At 35.8% G+C, this 14515-nt stretch overlaps 1 protein-coding gene across 1 annotated transcript in view; it reads right to left on the bottom strand.

The window, feature by feature from the left end:
• Nucleotides 1–3261: 3261 nt before the first annotated feature.
• LOC139699956 (zinc finger protein Xfin-like) overlaps nt 3262–14515 on the bottom strand; it is a 50057-nt gene continuing 38803 nt past the window's right edge. The window contains exons 6-7 of the mRNA XM_071598349.1: nt 3562–3773; nt 3262–3423 (exon numbers count right to left, since the gene is read on the bottom strand). Of these exons, the coding sequence (XP_071454450.1) occupies nt 3262–3423; nt 3562–3773 (374 nt within the window). The remainder of the gene's footprint in view (nt 3424–3561; nt 3774–14515) is intronic.

Here is a 14515-nt window from a genome sequence, read left to right on the forward strand (position 1 = left end):
TCTATATAAACCATCATTATTAACTACAAAATTTTACTTTAAAATAAAAAAAACTGCATATGGATATCTAAACAAATAACTTCATAATGCAACAATTTCAGAGCGTAAAAATCATTCGCCTTGACTGGGACTCGAACCCAGATCCCTCAATCCGGTCGAGTGCTTTAGCCACTTAAGCTACCGAGGCGTCCTCTTAAACTCTGAAATTTTGGGGCTTTTAAAGGAACTAGATGTTATGACGAAATACCGTACATACAATGTCACATGCATTCGTAGTCGTGCGCGAGGCGCCACTGTCCACGAGGTTAAAAGCCAACTTTAAACACGTATGGTGTTTTCCCTTTGACAAATTCCAAAGAAACTGCGGGAGATGCCGCAACAGTAACTTTTAACGGAGTCATCCGCTAATGTGCATTTTAATGCAACAATTTCAGAGCGTAAAAATCATTCGCCTTGACTGGGACTCGAACCCAGATCCCTCAATATCCTCGCTCTGAAATTGTTGCATTAAAATGCACATTAGCGGATGACTCCGTTAAAAGTTACTGTTGCGGCATCTCCCGCAGTTTCTTTGGAACTTCATAATGTTTTTTTTCCTAAGGTGTTACATTTTCTTAAATTTCCCTTCGCACTTCTCACTAGTACCCCTGGAATCACCGCTGCACTAAGAGGGTTAACAATCCATAAAAAGATAAAATCTGTAATCGCCCTGACTACTGAGATAATTTCCTTTCAAATCTATGCTATGCCCTTTTTCAAAGTGCCTGCCTTCACCAAATCCTCAGATTTCTACAGAATAATAAATATTCCATGAATAATCATTACTTCTGGAGACAAATGTTTAATGATTTTCAATTTTACTGATTCTTTATACATGGTAATCCCCTCCACCCCCAACACCTTACATGTTAACCCTACCCTTCTAGAAATACAGTTCCACCATCCAATTCATCCTTTTACATCCCTTATCCTACCTAGCCCTTCCGTCCAGCATCCTCCGACCTTTCTGTTAAAACATTTTCCTTATTTCCTTCTGTCCCACCCTTAAAAAATTTCTTTTCATAGACAAGGGCAGTTCAATAAGTACTCATGTAAGAAAAATTTCTCTTCATATACAAGGGCAGTTCAATAAGTACTCATGTAAGAAATGAAGACACCATTTTTAAAAAACATTTTTATTGTTTCTATATAGTCCCCTCTTAGAAAGATACACTTTTTCCAACGTTGCAGCCATTTTTTTAACCCCTCCAAAATATAAGATTTGTCAAACTCTCCAAAATACGCCTATGTCTCTGCAATAACTTTCTTTTTTGAGCTGAATTTTTCTCTTGCAAGACATTTCTTCAATTTAAAAAATATAAAAAAAGTCGCAGGGAGCCAGATTCATGCAGTTTGGTGACGACATCTCCGGATCAGCTTGTTGTCCACAATAGGCAATTGCGGCATCCATTGGGCTGATTATTTTTTCATCCCCTACTTATGTGAATTATTGCCATTCTGGTTGACACACCCATGACCACTGCTATTTTGTGCACCATGAAGAACCATGGTGTGGACTTTTGGAATGATTTCCTTGAGAACCACTTGTACTGGGTGTCCTGGTCGCTCCTCATCAAAAACGGATGTTTGCCCACATTAAAATTTATTCAACCGATATTTAACTTATCATAGTTGGCAAAGTGTCTCCATAAAGGGCAAGCAGCTTTGCTTTTATCTTCTTGCATTTCTTCCCATTCAAAAACAAAAAGTGAACTACTATATAATACTGCTCCCTTTCCATCTCTGCAAAAATCACTAAACACGTCTCTCTCAAATGGCTGCCAAATCCAAAATAACCTTTAAATCAGTCTGAAATTTATTTCCCCATCATTTGATAGATGGCAGCACACAATGACAATATATACTACCCTCAGGAATGCCTTTTCTTGTAAAACACAGGTATTTATTCGAACTGCCCTCATTCAGGAGGGATATACATGTATGTACCTATATGTATGTGGCTAAGCAGTAAATACATGCATATATATATATATATATATATATAGTATACATACGTATATAGAGTATAAATAAACATACAGCTAAGTGGTTAAGAAGTTAATCTGTAACCTGTAATTAACTTGAAGGTTGGCTGGTATGCTAGCAAGCAGTAGATTTCACCCAGTACTAAGCCTTACTATGTGGAATTCACATATCAGGGTAAGAGAGCCAGTCCCTTTCCCTGCTCCAGAAGTAAGACTGGCAAGTCAGGCCAAAATTACAGTTATTTAATAAAAAAAAACAAACTGAATGTTCTATAAAATATGCCATAGCCATAGCTGGTGAATAACATAACTTTAACCCTCTTAGTGCAACGGGCCGATATATCGGCTTTCGTATCCTCAGCAAAAAGTACGGCGGGCCGATATATTGGCTCTTGCGTAGGCTATTGTTTAAATCATTGTTTTTCCTTCAATAATTTATGGTTTTTGTGCTATCGATAGGTTGAATTTCATAGAATTACATAGCTATTTTTTAAATTTTTTATTATCAATGTTAAATGATTTTCAAAAAGTATTATTCATACTATCATTTTTCGTTCAGTTTTGTACATGTCGGGAAGCTCAGCTCCCCCCATATAGGGGGAGTTTGAAAATGTAGGTTATCCAGGCAATATATCATGCCACCTCAGGTATATCCTTTTGTTGTACTCTCTGGACCACATCAATCATGTATCTGATCTGCTTTAATGTGTACTTTGTCAAGCTGAGCTACATTAAAGCGGTGTCTATATGTAACCCCAGATATTTAATTCTCACTGATGGAATTAAGAAGCTCTTTTCAAGATTGACCATTATTCCTAGCTCTACTTGTATAAACTGGACTATTTGTTGCACCAACGAAGTTTGGTCATTATTCAACAGGATTAGCCAATTGTCCAGATATGCTATCATGACTACCTGGAATTTCTTGCACAGTTCACTACTAACTGCCTGTATCCACTGTTGCATAATGGTGGTTGCCAATTAAAGACCCATTGGGAGTCTCGTCCAAATTCCTTCTGGTCTTGGTACATTGGTGCCCCAATGGATGGTCTGCCTGAAGGATGCGCATCTATACAGGTATCTGCCTGAGGTAAGGAGTGCTTTTTCCTTCTTATTCTTGCTGTCCTGGTAACAGTGGATGCTCCCTTTGCGCCTGTTCCTTGTCTGGCTCCGAGTTATAATTCTGGCCTTTGTTATTGTCATGCGTTTCATGTTTAGCAAGTTACAGTGGCAATTGCTACACACTTATCTCTTCATATGGGTCCATATCAAGTCCACTATTTCCCAATGTGTTTGACACACTTGTCACTATTTCCTGTTTATCACTTTCAATTACCATTGATTCTCCTGAAGATGAGGAGTCTGTCTCCCACTCCTTGGTGTCTGGGGTCTCTGGAACCTTAAAGGAACTCAACAAGGACCCCAGGTTCATTAGCCATCTTGTTAAGATGGCTTGGCACCACAGGGAGCAACAGCATGGGCACAGGCATTTGCTCAGTTGTCAAAGCTGGCAGAGGAGGAACATGTGCCCCTGCACCATATTCTGCCCCGTAAGGGCTGCCCCGATTGCTGAGTATAGGCATTCTTGGCTCCTGCTTGTTTGCTGGGCTGTTCTGCTGGCTGGTATTGTTGTCATGGTGGTGCTTGTTCTATAATGGAGGGCTGCGGCTGGATAGTATTTGAGGGCAGCCGCAGCAGGGCATTTCCTGATGGTTCTTGCAATCGCGTGGCTGTTTCCCAGCCATGTGCCTGGATGATAGCAAGTACCCGGATTCTATTGTATATTACATGTTTTACCAGGTGCAAGAGTATCATTCAATAGGCCAAAGTGGCTACCATTACATCAAAATTGTGGAGGTCATGCCGGGTCAGGTTAGATGAATTCCTGCCATCCTTAACTTGATGGCACAAGGTGAGGACCTCATCATTGTCCTCTGGTAGGGTGGTCCATGTTGCCAGGCTTGCAGAGTGTAGTGCCACAAACGTCATCTCCAGTGCTATCATTCGTACTGGCGGTAGCAGTGTTATCAGTCTTGCTGACTTACCGGGCTGGATTTGCAATTGCCTAATGCTCTGCATCTCTTGAGATGAGGCCTGAAATTGTGTCTGCAGGGCTAGAGCCCATGCGGGTGATCCTTCTCCCCCATGCTCAGCATTGGTGACATGTTCCTTGGTTCAGGAGATGGTAGAGACATGCGTGGCTGGGGAAGGGATGTGTGTCCAACTTCTGGATGTTTTGCTTGTCGCCAGATGTCTCGGACTGAAGACCAGTGAGGTCAATTGGTTTGACATGTGCGCGATGGGGTACCCACCACTAACAATGGAGAGATCTGGAGGCACTCTGTCTCTCTGAACCTTTTTGACCAAATGACCAACTCAGGCCTTGTCTCACCTATATATGCACTTGGTCCCCAAATCTGAGGCTAAGCAGACTGGATTTGGGAGCCCCATCATAACCACTGAGCATTAGGGAGCAGGAGCCACCCACATGGGCTCTAGCCCTGCAGACACAATTTCAGAACTTATCAGGGAATTATCAGGGTATGGAAGCCAGTTCCTCTCTCTGTTCCAGTTATGCTCTCTCTGGAAGACCTGCTACCCAAAAATGACTTAAGCTTTAGTGGAGCTGCAGGTGCCCTGAGTACCTTGCCTGGGATTGAAACCCAGGACCCTCTGTTCAGCAGTCCAATGCTTTACCCACTGGACTACAGCAACCCACTTTTACATACATATATATATGTATATATTTATGTGTATTTTCATATATATATATACATACTTATATAATTATCTTTGAAACACAGTGCTCCATGACCATGCATAAATGTATAAAAATATGGATCAAGATATTACAAGAACAAAGAAAGGATACTTACGTGACTAATTTTGATGGTAGCCATCAGAAAGTAGTCATTGGGGGAAAAATGAAGACAGTTTTGGTATGGGAATTGTGAGGGGAGAAGTTCTGTTTGTCCAATAGGAAATTGACAAGGTGGTGAGAGGGGATTGTTTAGTGGTGACTGAAATTGGACATGATTCAATCTTGGACGTTTAAATGACTGGAGCACCCAGATATGTGCCATCTCATGCGTGTAAGTTTATGCATGTGCATTATTATATGTATTGAGTGTGTGTGCTAGTATTACTGTTACTATGTGCTTTTAGCCACATAGAGGTATGTTTTCGGTAGAGTTTTGTTGTGCATATATATGCATATAATCTCATCTGTTACTGTATTTTTGATACTAATTTTTGTATATTTTAGTATTTCCCATCTACCGTAAAATTTTTAAGCATTTTATTCTGTTGACAATGTTGTTAACTCTTTGATAGTTAAGAGATTTGAGAGAAAATGCTGATTACATTGCCTTGTGAAAACATTGCCTTATATTACAGCTATATTGTAATCATGAAATTGCTGAAATAAACTGTAGTCCATAGTTTAATGCCTGGTTATGTTTAAATATTATAATAAGTAATACAATTCAAGTAATATAAGGATATAAAATTCCACCAGCCATTTTTGAAGAGGGCAATTTTGCACAGAACTTTTCAATTGCTATTTATTCAATTTAAAATTCTATGTAGACTTTTTTTTACGGATCCTCTTTTACACTTACGTCATTTAATCAAGGCTTTACTGTTAATGAGAATAAGTACCCTAAATACATGCCTGGTTGGTATTACAGCTGTTCTGAAACAAATGCTTGCTGAAACAAACTTAAGTCCATATTTTAATGACTGTTGGTGTTGACATAACATAAAAGTAATACAACTCAAGTCAAATGAGCATATAAAATCAGAATTGCCATTTTTTGTGGGAGAAATTTTGCGCTAAACTCTTTAATTCCTATTTGTATAACATCAATGTTGTATGCATACACTGTATAGGGCTCCTAAATCCCGGTTGCCAAGTTTGATCAAGACCTCTTTCTTAATAAGCATTATAATGGTAATTGGAGACCACTATCATAAATTTTATCAGTCGTATTGTTTTCAAAAGAAATTGTATTTAAAGCTGGTTTCAACTGTCAACTCGAATCAATGTCATTAATCTATGAAGATAGCAATGCATTTTGAATGAGATGGTCCTCAAGTATATAATTTGAACATTCTAAAGATATTTATGATAGATTTCCAGTACCCACTATTCCTATAAAGATTTATTGTATCATAAGTTTGCCAAATTTAAAACTATTTAATGGGTCACATTTTTAAGAGCTTTTCTGCTCATCACTTGTCTCTAGAAAGCTATTTAAATCTGTTGAGATGTATATGTAATTAGATTAAAAGGAGTAGGCTGATACCTATTGTAAATATGTCCTTGTACAATAAAAAATTAATCTTCATAAACATTCCTGGTAACATATCTCCTCATCACCCACTTGCAGGTTTGAGGACAATTCATTCAGTCAGCATATTTTAAGAAATGGATGTATGTGAGCCTGTTCAAAAGCTTTATCAACAGAAGTTAAACAGGGTGCTGTTATGGAATTTAAGTGATGTTTATGATTTCTTTATTGGGGATGAGCTGTTATTTCAATGAGGTTGTAGGAATACAGCTGCTTTAATGAGGAAAAACCTTATTAAGATAAAGAATCTTCTAAGAGTATGAAATGGAATGATAGAAGTGGATAAGGTGAAATGTTCTGTACCAGGCCCATAGTTCGTATCCCTAAATGAGAATAAATTAGGATTTCTGTCTGGATATATGTCCTTCGACCAGTTTCAACTTAATCTTTAAAAGTAGTTTGTTTAGACATATTGTTGCAGTAAATTGTTTATGTTTCCTGTTGAAATAAATAAACTTAAATTTCTTGCAGCCCTAGCATTCCTCAATATGGATGCATTGTTCCCTGAGGAATATAATCCAAAGTTAACTAAATATACAGGGACTCTACTCCTTCAATATAAACCATTAAAAAGTAGGAAGCACAATTAAAACATGATCTTATATCCCTTGGAAATGATCCACCTTAAGGATGGCCATAAGGTGAAGCAACTCATTGAACATTAAATGGTCATGAGTGTATTGTAAGAAAAGGTGCAAAAAATATTCTGCAAGGAATTAGGGATGGGAAATCTCTGGGCAAGATGAGTGCTGCATTTGTTGAAAGCCATATACAAGAAAATGTTCAAACATATTTAGCAGCAATCGTTCAATCAATTTAAGAGAAAACTGACCCATTTTTTTCTATGAATTATCACAATATATGAGAAGTGGCTCCCAACATTACAAGCAAAAAAACATCCATTAAAGCATTGGATAGAAGCCAGAGTTGTTTGTTATATTTAATAACAATCCTAGCTTGATTGATGGACAAATGTATGATATAATTTACACATGGCCATGGAAACCTTATAATTGATTCATGTTTAGGAGGTCCAAAAATTGGAAGGTATCATTATTTCTGTTAATGATGAATTAAAAGATAATCATCTAAAAAATTATGAAATTTTAATTCTTACAGGATGAAATTGTTTCTCTTTAGATTAATGTTATCATACACAAAATGCAGAGATTTTTAATGTTACCAATTATTTTTTATTTAAAGAAATAACAAAAAACAGGACAATAATGCAACTTTGTTACAAAATTGTAATTTATGTTTTACAATGGTTTCTTCAGAGTGTAAGGGAATATTTGGGAAAGGTTAAGGAATAACAAATAATCCTCAGCATTCTAATGCACTTCAATTTTATGTTCCCTAAGCACTCTTTTGTTTATAATGCTCAAGTTAGTGAATGATTTTGGATATATGATACATTTTTATGATATTTTGCAAGGTGTATCATCATGTGTGAGATTAGATGACAACGCTGAATGAATTTTTTTGAACAGACGTTGCACTTGTAAGGCTTTTCACTGGTGTGTCTTCATGTGCCTCTTCAGTTGATTACTCTGAATAAATGCTTTTAAACAGATTTTGCACTTGTGAGGCTTTTCTCCAGTGTGTGTCATTATGTGCCCCTTTAGATCAGCATTCCGGGCAAATGCTTTTGAACAGAAGTAGCACTTGTAAGGCTTTTCACCAGTGTGTGACGTCATATGTGACCTTAGATGAAAAAGCTGAATGAATGCTTTTGAACAGACATTGCACTTGTGTGGCTTTTCACCAGTGTGTGTCAACATGTGCCTCTTTAGATGAGTTCTTGTAGCAAATGCTTTTGAACAAAAGGTACACTTGTGTGGTGTTTTACCAGTGTGAATTGACATGTGTGACTTTAGATGAATTCTCTGAGTGAATGCTTTTAAACAAATGTTGCATTTGTGTGGCCTTTCACCAGTGTGCGTTGACATGTGAATTTTGAGTTTACTGAAATTTAGAAAGTTTTTGGAGCAGAATTCACATTGGTGCTTCTTCTTAAGAGCATGCACCAATTTGATATGGCTTGCAAGGTCATTTTTTCTCTTAAATGCCTCCAGACAAACATCACATCTGAATTGCATCACCTTGTTAATGTGCACATGCATTACATGATATGTGAGATGGTCCCTTTGTTCAAATACCTTGCAGCAAATTTTACACACATGTAGTTGAGAGGCTGAAGCATCTTTCCCAGCATCATCTTGTTTTTGGTGTTTATCTGAAAGATTTGAAGGGTAAGTAGATATTCATTAAAAAGGTGCATAAATTTATACAATCGTACATCTACTCTTGCCTGCACAAACTCATCAGTTGTTATATTTATGTTAGCAATGTCAGCTGTGCCAAAACTACAGGAACAAAGCAGCTGTCATCATCTAATGCTGACCTGAATTAGGCCTTGTAGCACTTTTTGTTTTACCTTCATTAGTGTCAAAGTGCTTGTCTCTCAAGTCTCTTTTGAGCCTAAGAAACCTAAAGAAGTTACAGGGGGCTTAATCCCTTGACTGTGGGGGGTGGACAATTGATGTCATGCTGTTAATTTTTCAAAAACTGCATCACAAAGAGGGCAGTATGAGCCCAATTTGGCAGCAACCAGGTATCCAAATCTTTCTTTTCATATGCAAATCTTCAGAAAAAATCCTCTGAAAAGAAATGAAGGATACTCCAGACATCTCACAGAGTTGATCAATGGTTCTGTGATGATCTTCAACAATTAGTGCATTGATTTTGTCAATATTTTTGTCAGCTTTTGATGTTGAAGGGTAGCCTGAATGGGGTTGGTCTTTTGAATTGAATTGGTTCTTAAAAGTATTAATCACTCATAGACTCTGGGTTTCCTTAAAAGAGTTATGCATAACAAGTCTTGAGCAATACAAATGTTTCCACTGCAAATCCACCCAACAGGAAATACAATTTTACAGCAGTGTTTTGCTCTGGATAATCAACCATTATGTTTTTTTGCCAAAATGAAAAAATGTTCCATTGAAACAGCTTTTATTGACTACTGTAGCTCAATTTCTGTTACTTTCATGTCCTTTTTGTATCTGCAAAATTTTACCCTTTTTGTTATTATGTCAATTGCTTATTTCGACAAGCATGCTTAACCAATGAGCACATAATCCTTTGTAAGCGCATAAAGTATGTACTAAAAGTCACTCATAGCATCTTCAATATCTGCCTAATAAATGAAGAATACAAATTATGTTATTTTGCTTGGCAGTAGATTAAAACTGCTTTTGTGGAGCAAAGAAAAAGGAATATAGCATAGACTTGAAGTAAAATGAACTGTTTTTTTATTGCAAATAAACAACCAATAAAGAAAATTATCTAATAGAAGGGTTTATAATGGTCTCACATAACTGTTCCACATGGGTTTACTTAGTGTTACCCTAGCAAAACAAGTATTTTTTATACAATGACATCAAGAAGGAACAAGAACATTTCTTAAGCATTTAAAATAAAATTAGCATACAGGGAAGGAAATATATCATTTAAGAAATGATAAATTTTTTCCACGAAAAGATTGTTAAGCATCAGGGAAAATTTATACTGCTGCTTTTAACATAATGCAGAAAATAAATCAAAAGCAATGGATATGACATAACTAAGAAAAATGTAGGATTGGGACTAGGAACGTGAGAGTATACAGCAGTAATATTAAGTTGTGCAATTTATTTGTTATAATTTTTAGACATTTTTTTGGGTTTCTATATGATTTTATTAATTCAATTTTGTGTTGGTAACATAAATTATACATTTTTCCTGGCTAAATTAAATGAATAACTGAATTATTTTGTAGCAAATTATTTTTACAGCTAATTGTAATGTATTATAATTTACTCATTATGCATTTTTTTAAAGAATTTCATTAATGAAAATTCTTTTTAATTTCATTGAAAAAAATAATCAATCAAATTTTAACACCAAATTTTTGCAGCATAAAAGGTGTGCTGAATATGACTTAGCTTATCTTGATAACTTATTGACAAGATCAATTGTGAGGCAGTGCTGTGTAATGACCTACTTAAATTCAATTATTCCAAAAAATCCATTTTCCTTACTTTTGATTTGGTTACATTAAATGACTTTTTTATACTTTTAACAACTGAAAATAAAAATATCAAATTTCGGCAAAATTTTATCAAGTTGACCAAGCCAATTGGCTATTTTGCCATACCAACATATCCCAGGAGGACCTTAGGGTAAATGTAAAATTAGAAGGCACTGAACTAACTCTCATCTTGGGACTAGGTTTTGTGGCATTCAGATGAAAGACTTTCATTCTCAGGATGTCATCATGTATGTTATTTTTCTGACAACAGTTTAATCCGTGTCAACAAGGGTCTTCAGGTTGAAGTGAACCAGGTCAGGGTACTTCAACCTGAAGATGCTTGATGAAACACAAGCAAAACAGTTCTCAGAAAAACCACTTGCATGTGACATCCCCACAACGGAGAGTAACTCTCATCTTAATGTTTCATTAAATCCATTGCACAGATATCAAAATTAGAGCATAATATTTGGCATGTTAATTTTTCAAAAAGGTACATACATCTAGAAGTGCTTTGATAAGAAATTCGAGGTTTATTTCCACAGAAACTGAATGATTAGTACAGCAGGAAACTAATATTAGGAACAAAAGTATGCGGCAATTAGAGAAAAAACAAATAAATCCTATCCTGTTGCTTCAAACAAAAGCAGTATATACATAAATAAAAATTATAGACATGGAAAATGAAAGAAATTAGTCTAACTGTAAATAATGGACATGTAAAAAAAAAAAATGAAGGGCATTGACACCTTTCACATGATGTTTAGATCCTACTTAGGGTAAAACAAGTTATTGAAAGGGAACATGGTTGTTTTTAGTTATTTTGTTTATAGTTCTTCACTGATATAGTCCAAAATCAGCATAATTGAGTAAAACAAAAGAAGAGACTTGAAAACACAGCATGATTAATATAAGATCTAGTCTGAGTAGCTAAATAAATATCATCACATGTAATAATAAATATGCTAACAAAAATTTAGAGAACCAATAACATCCAAATATAATGGAAAGAGTCAACCCCAGCCGTACTCTTATTAATGGGCAAAGGATGGGTGAGGGAAATTGGGGAAGATATAAGCAAATATATCAATAAAAATAATAAAAATAAATAAATACCTGAAAATAAAACCAATCATAAAGATAATAAAAAAACTAAAATTAATTAAATACCACAAATGGTTGGAACAATGAAATGGAAGACTGCAAATAAATCATTTACTATCTAGCTTTGACAATAAAGCATTGACCTTTGCTAGTCTCAGGCACTCAAACATAAGTAATACAACTAAATTTAGTATAATAATAAATGAAAATTGTTCACGCACTCTTTAACTTGGATATACCATGCAGAATTGATCCTTGCTTCTCGCATGCAGTCAATTGCTATCAGGGCTTACGAGAGGTTTCCCTCTCTGCCAGGAGCTCACTAATCATACATAATGAAATAAAATTAAAAATTATAACAAATGAAAAATAATCATGCACCCTCTAGCTCAGATGTACTATATAGCAAGGATCCTTGCTCTTCTTAAGCAATCACATTCAATCAGGGCTTACAAGAGATTCCCTCTGCACCAGTGAGGCACACGTAATATAAAAACAAAATAATTATAAAATCTCCAGCTTGGATTACTTAAGCAGCATTGATCCTTGCCTGTAACATGTACGCTCACTATAGCAGGGCTTACAAGAGGTTTCCCTCTGGGTCAGGGGCTCACTATTCACACAGAGTGAAATAAAATTGAAAATTATTACAAATGAAAAAAAATCACCCATCCTCTAGATCGGATGTACTATATTGCATTGATTCTTGCTAGTCTCAACTTCTCCAACATCCATCATCTCTCTTTTCACTATGACCTGCATATGTTTGTTAAAAACGTTCAACAATAATAAAAAATATGACTAGAAAAGAAAAACATAGCACTACATTCACCTATTTCAATACAAGACTCATATCATAAGCAAGAATGCAAAGCTTTTGCCTTTTTCATTGGAAAGGTATTACATATATGGATCATCGCAAAAACATTATATAGCCTAAAATATAAGTCTGGCTCATAAAGACCTATGCCTTTCACTTGAGTAAATAGTATTACATTTAACGCATGAAACATAAAAATCTGTTCTTCTTATGGTAGTCATGATTTGAAAAATTAAGCATTAGTCATTATTGCATAGATAACTCTCTTCCTTAATTTGAATATTATGGTTCATTTCATCCTGGCTTGCTGGAAATTCATTATCCACCGGTTCTCCAACATCCATCTTCTCTCTTTTCACTATGACCTGCATATGTTTGTTAAAAATGTTGAACAATAGTAAAAATTGTGACTAGACTGTTGCCAGTTTCAACATTTATGTATGAGAATTTTTGAAAAATATTGGGTAGTAAAAATGATTTATAATAGGTTATTATTGGACATATTTGAAGTGAAAATGCAAATCTTAGACATTCAAAAATGACTAATTGCAAATTCTTCTTTTATCAAGAATCAGTCAACATTGTATGTTTTGAACATATGACCCTATAACTTTAACCTTATAAGAATAGATGCTAGTCATTTTCTTGGCACATTCTATGTTTCAAAGATCAAATGAAAAACTACCATTGAATCAATGTTTACATGAATGAAATATTTCCATATAAAAGTATATCTTTTAAAAACTAATACATTAATGGATCTGACAGATGGGTAAACATGTCAAAATACAGAGGAATTACTTTGGCAATGCTTTGGAAATAATTGTAATTTTTTCCTTTGTACATGTCTAATGCATACAATATAAACGCAATTTTTAAGTCAATGCCAGTATTTGTCGTTTGGTCATTAGGCATTTGTACACTAGGGAGAAAATCACTGCATACACCTATTTCAATACACCACCTATATTTTGTGTAGTAATTCAATGCTTTTGTCTTTTCCATTGCCAAGGAATGACATATGAGGACCATCAGTATTATGATATAGGGCCAAAAATATGTCTTTTACATAAGCACTCATACCATTAAATTGGTAAATAGCATTACATTTAAGGCATGAAACATAAAAATCTGTTCTTGTCATGGTTGTCATGATTTGAAAAATTAAGTATGTCATTATGCAACAATTGCTCTTATTTTTCCCTTACCTCTTCCTGAATTTGAATATTATGGTTCACTTCATCCTGGCTTGCTGGAATTTCAATATCCACCGGTTCTCCAACATCCATCTTCTCTCTTTTCACTCTGACCTGCATGTTTGTTAAAAATGTTGAACAATAATAATAAATAAAGCATCAAAATCAACCAACATCAATCAACATCAAAATAAAAGTTGAGTGCTAAATCAACAATTTCTATTGAATGAAAACGGTTGTGATAATTGCAATTCGAAATTAAACAGCAGGGCTTTTGTTCAAATATCTTATGCTTATGGAATAACATGTTTCCATTTAAATCTGTGGGAAGATCATTTATATCTACATATACTTGAGCTCCCTCCCCGGACTACAACCTTGATGTGGTGGAAGGGCTTGTGTGTTCCGATGACCCCTAGAGCTGTGCTGGCGGGAGTAATAATTATTGCTCCAGGTAGGGTCACCCATGCCAGATAGGTTGAAAGTTAGGAGCCAGATGACAGGTAGTCCACGCAGCGTCTGTTCCTCAGTGAGGCAGCTGCAATGGCATCTGACCCCAGTAGGGCGGCCAGTAAGTAATGGTGTCACGTTAAAAACACTATTGAGGAAGGCAACTGGAAACCACCTCAATTATCATTCCCAAGAAAAATATGATAGACAATAGAGATATTTTGTCCTGGCAACCACGGGGCTCGGCCCAATTGGCAATGTGTTATGCCCGGCAGAGGGAGGCAAGGCTTCCGCGGTCATCATCCCACGAAACCCTTGCAAGGGAAAACCACCAGCAGGAGGACAGAAGATGCAGGAGAAGAAGACCAAATTAGTTGAAATAGGAAGGTGGAATGTTAGGACAATGATGAGGACAGGGAAATTGGAGAATGATAAGCCAGAGATGGAAAGGGGAAATATAAATATTTTAGGTCTATGCGAGGTGAGATGAAAAGATAGCG

The sequence above is a fragment of the Hetaerina americana genome, unplaced genomic scaffold (genome assembly GCF_022747635.1).
Source record: "Hetaerina americana unplaced genomic scaffold, ioHetAmer1.1.p SCAF_99, whole genome shotgun sequence".
Classification (NCBI taxonomy): Eukaryota; Metazoa; Arthropoda; class Insecta; order Odonata; family Calopterygidae; genus Hetaerina; species Hetaerina americana.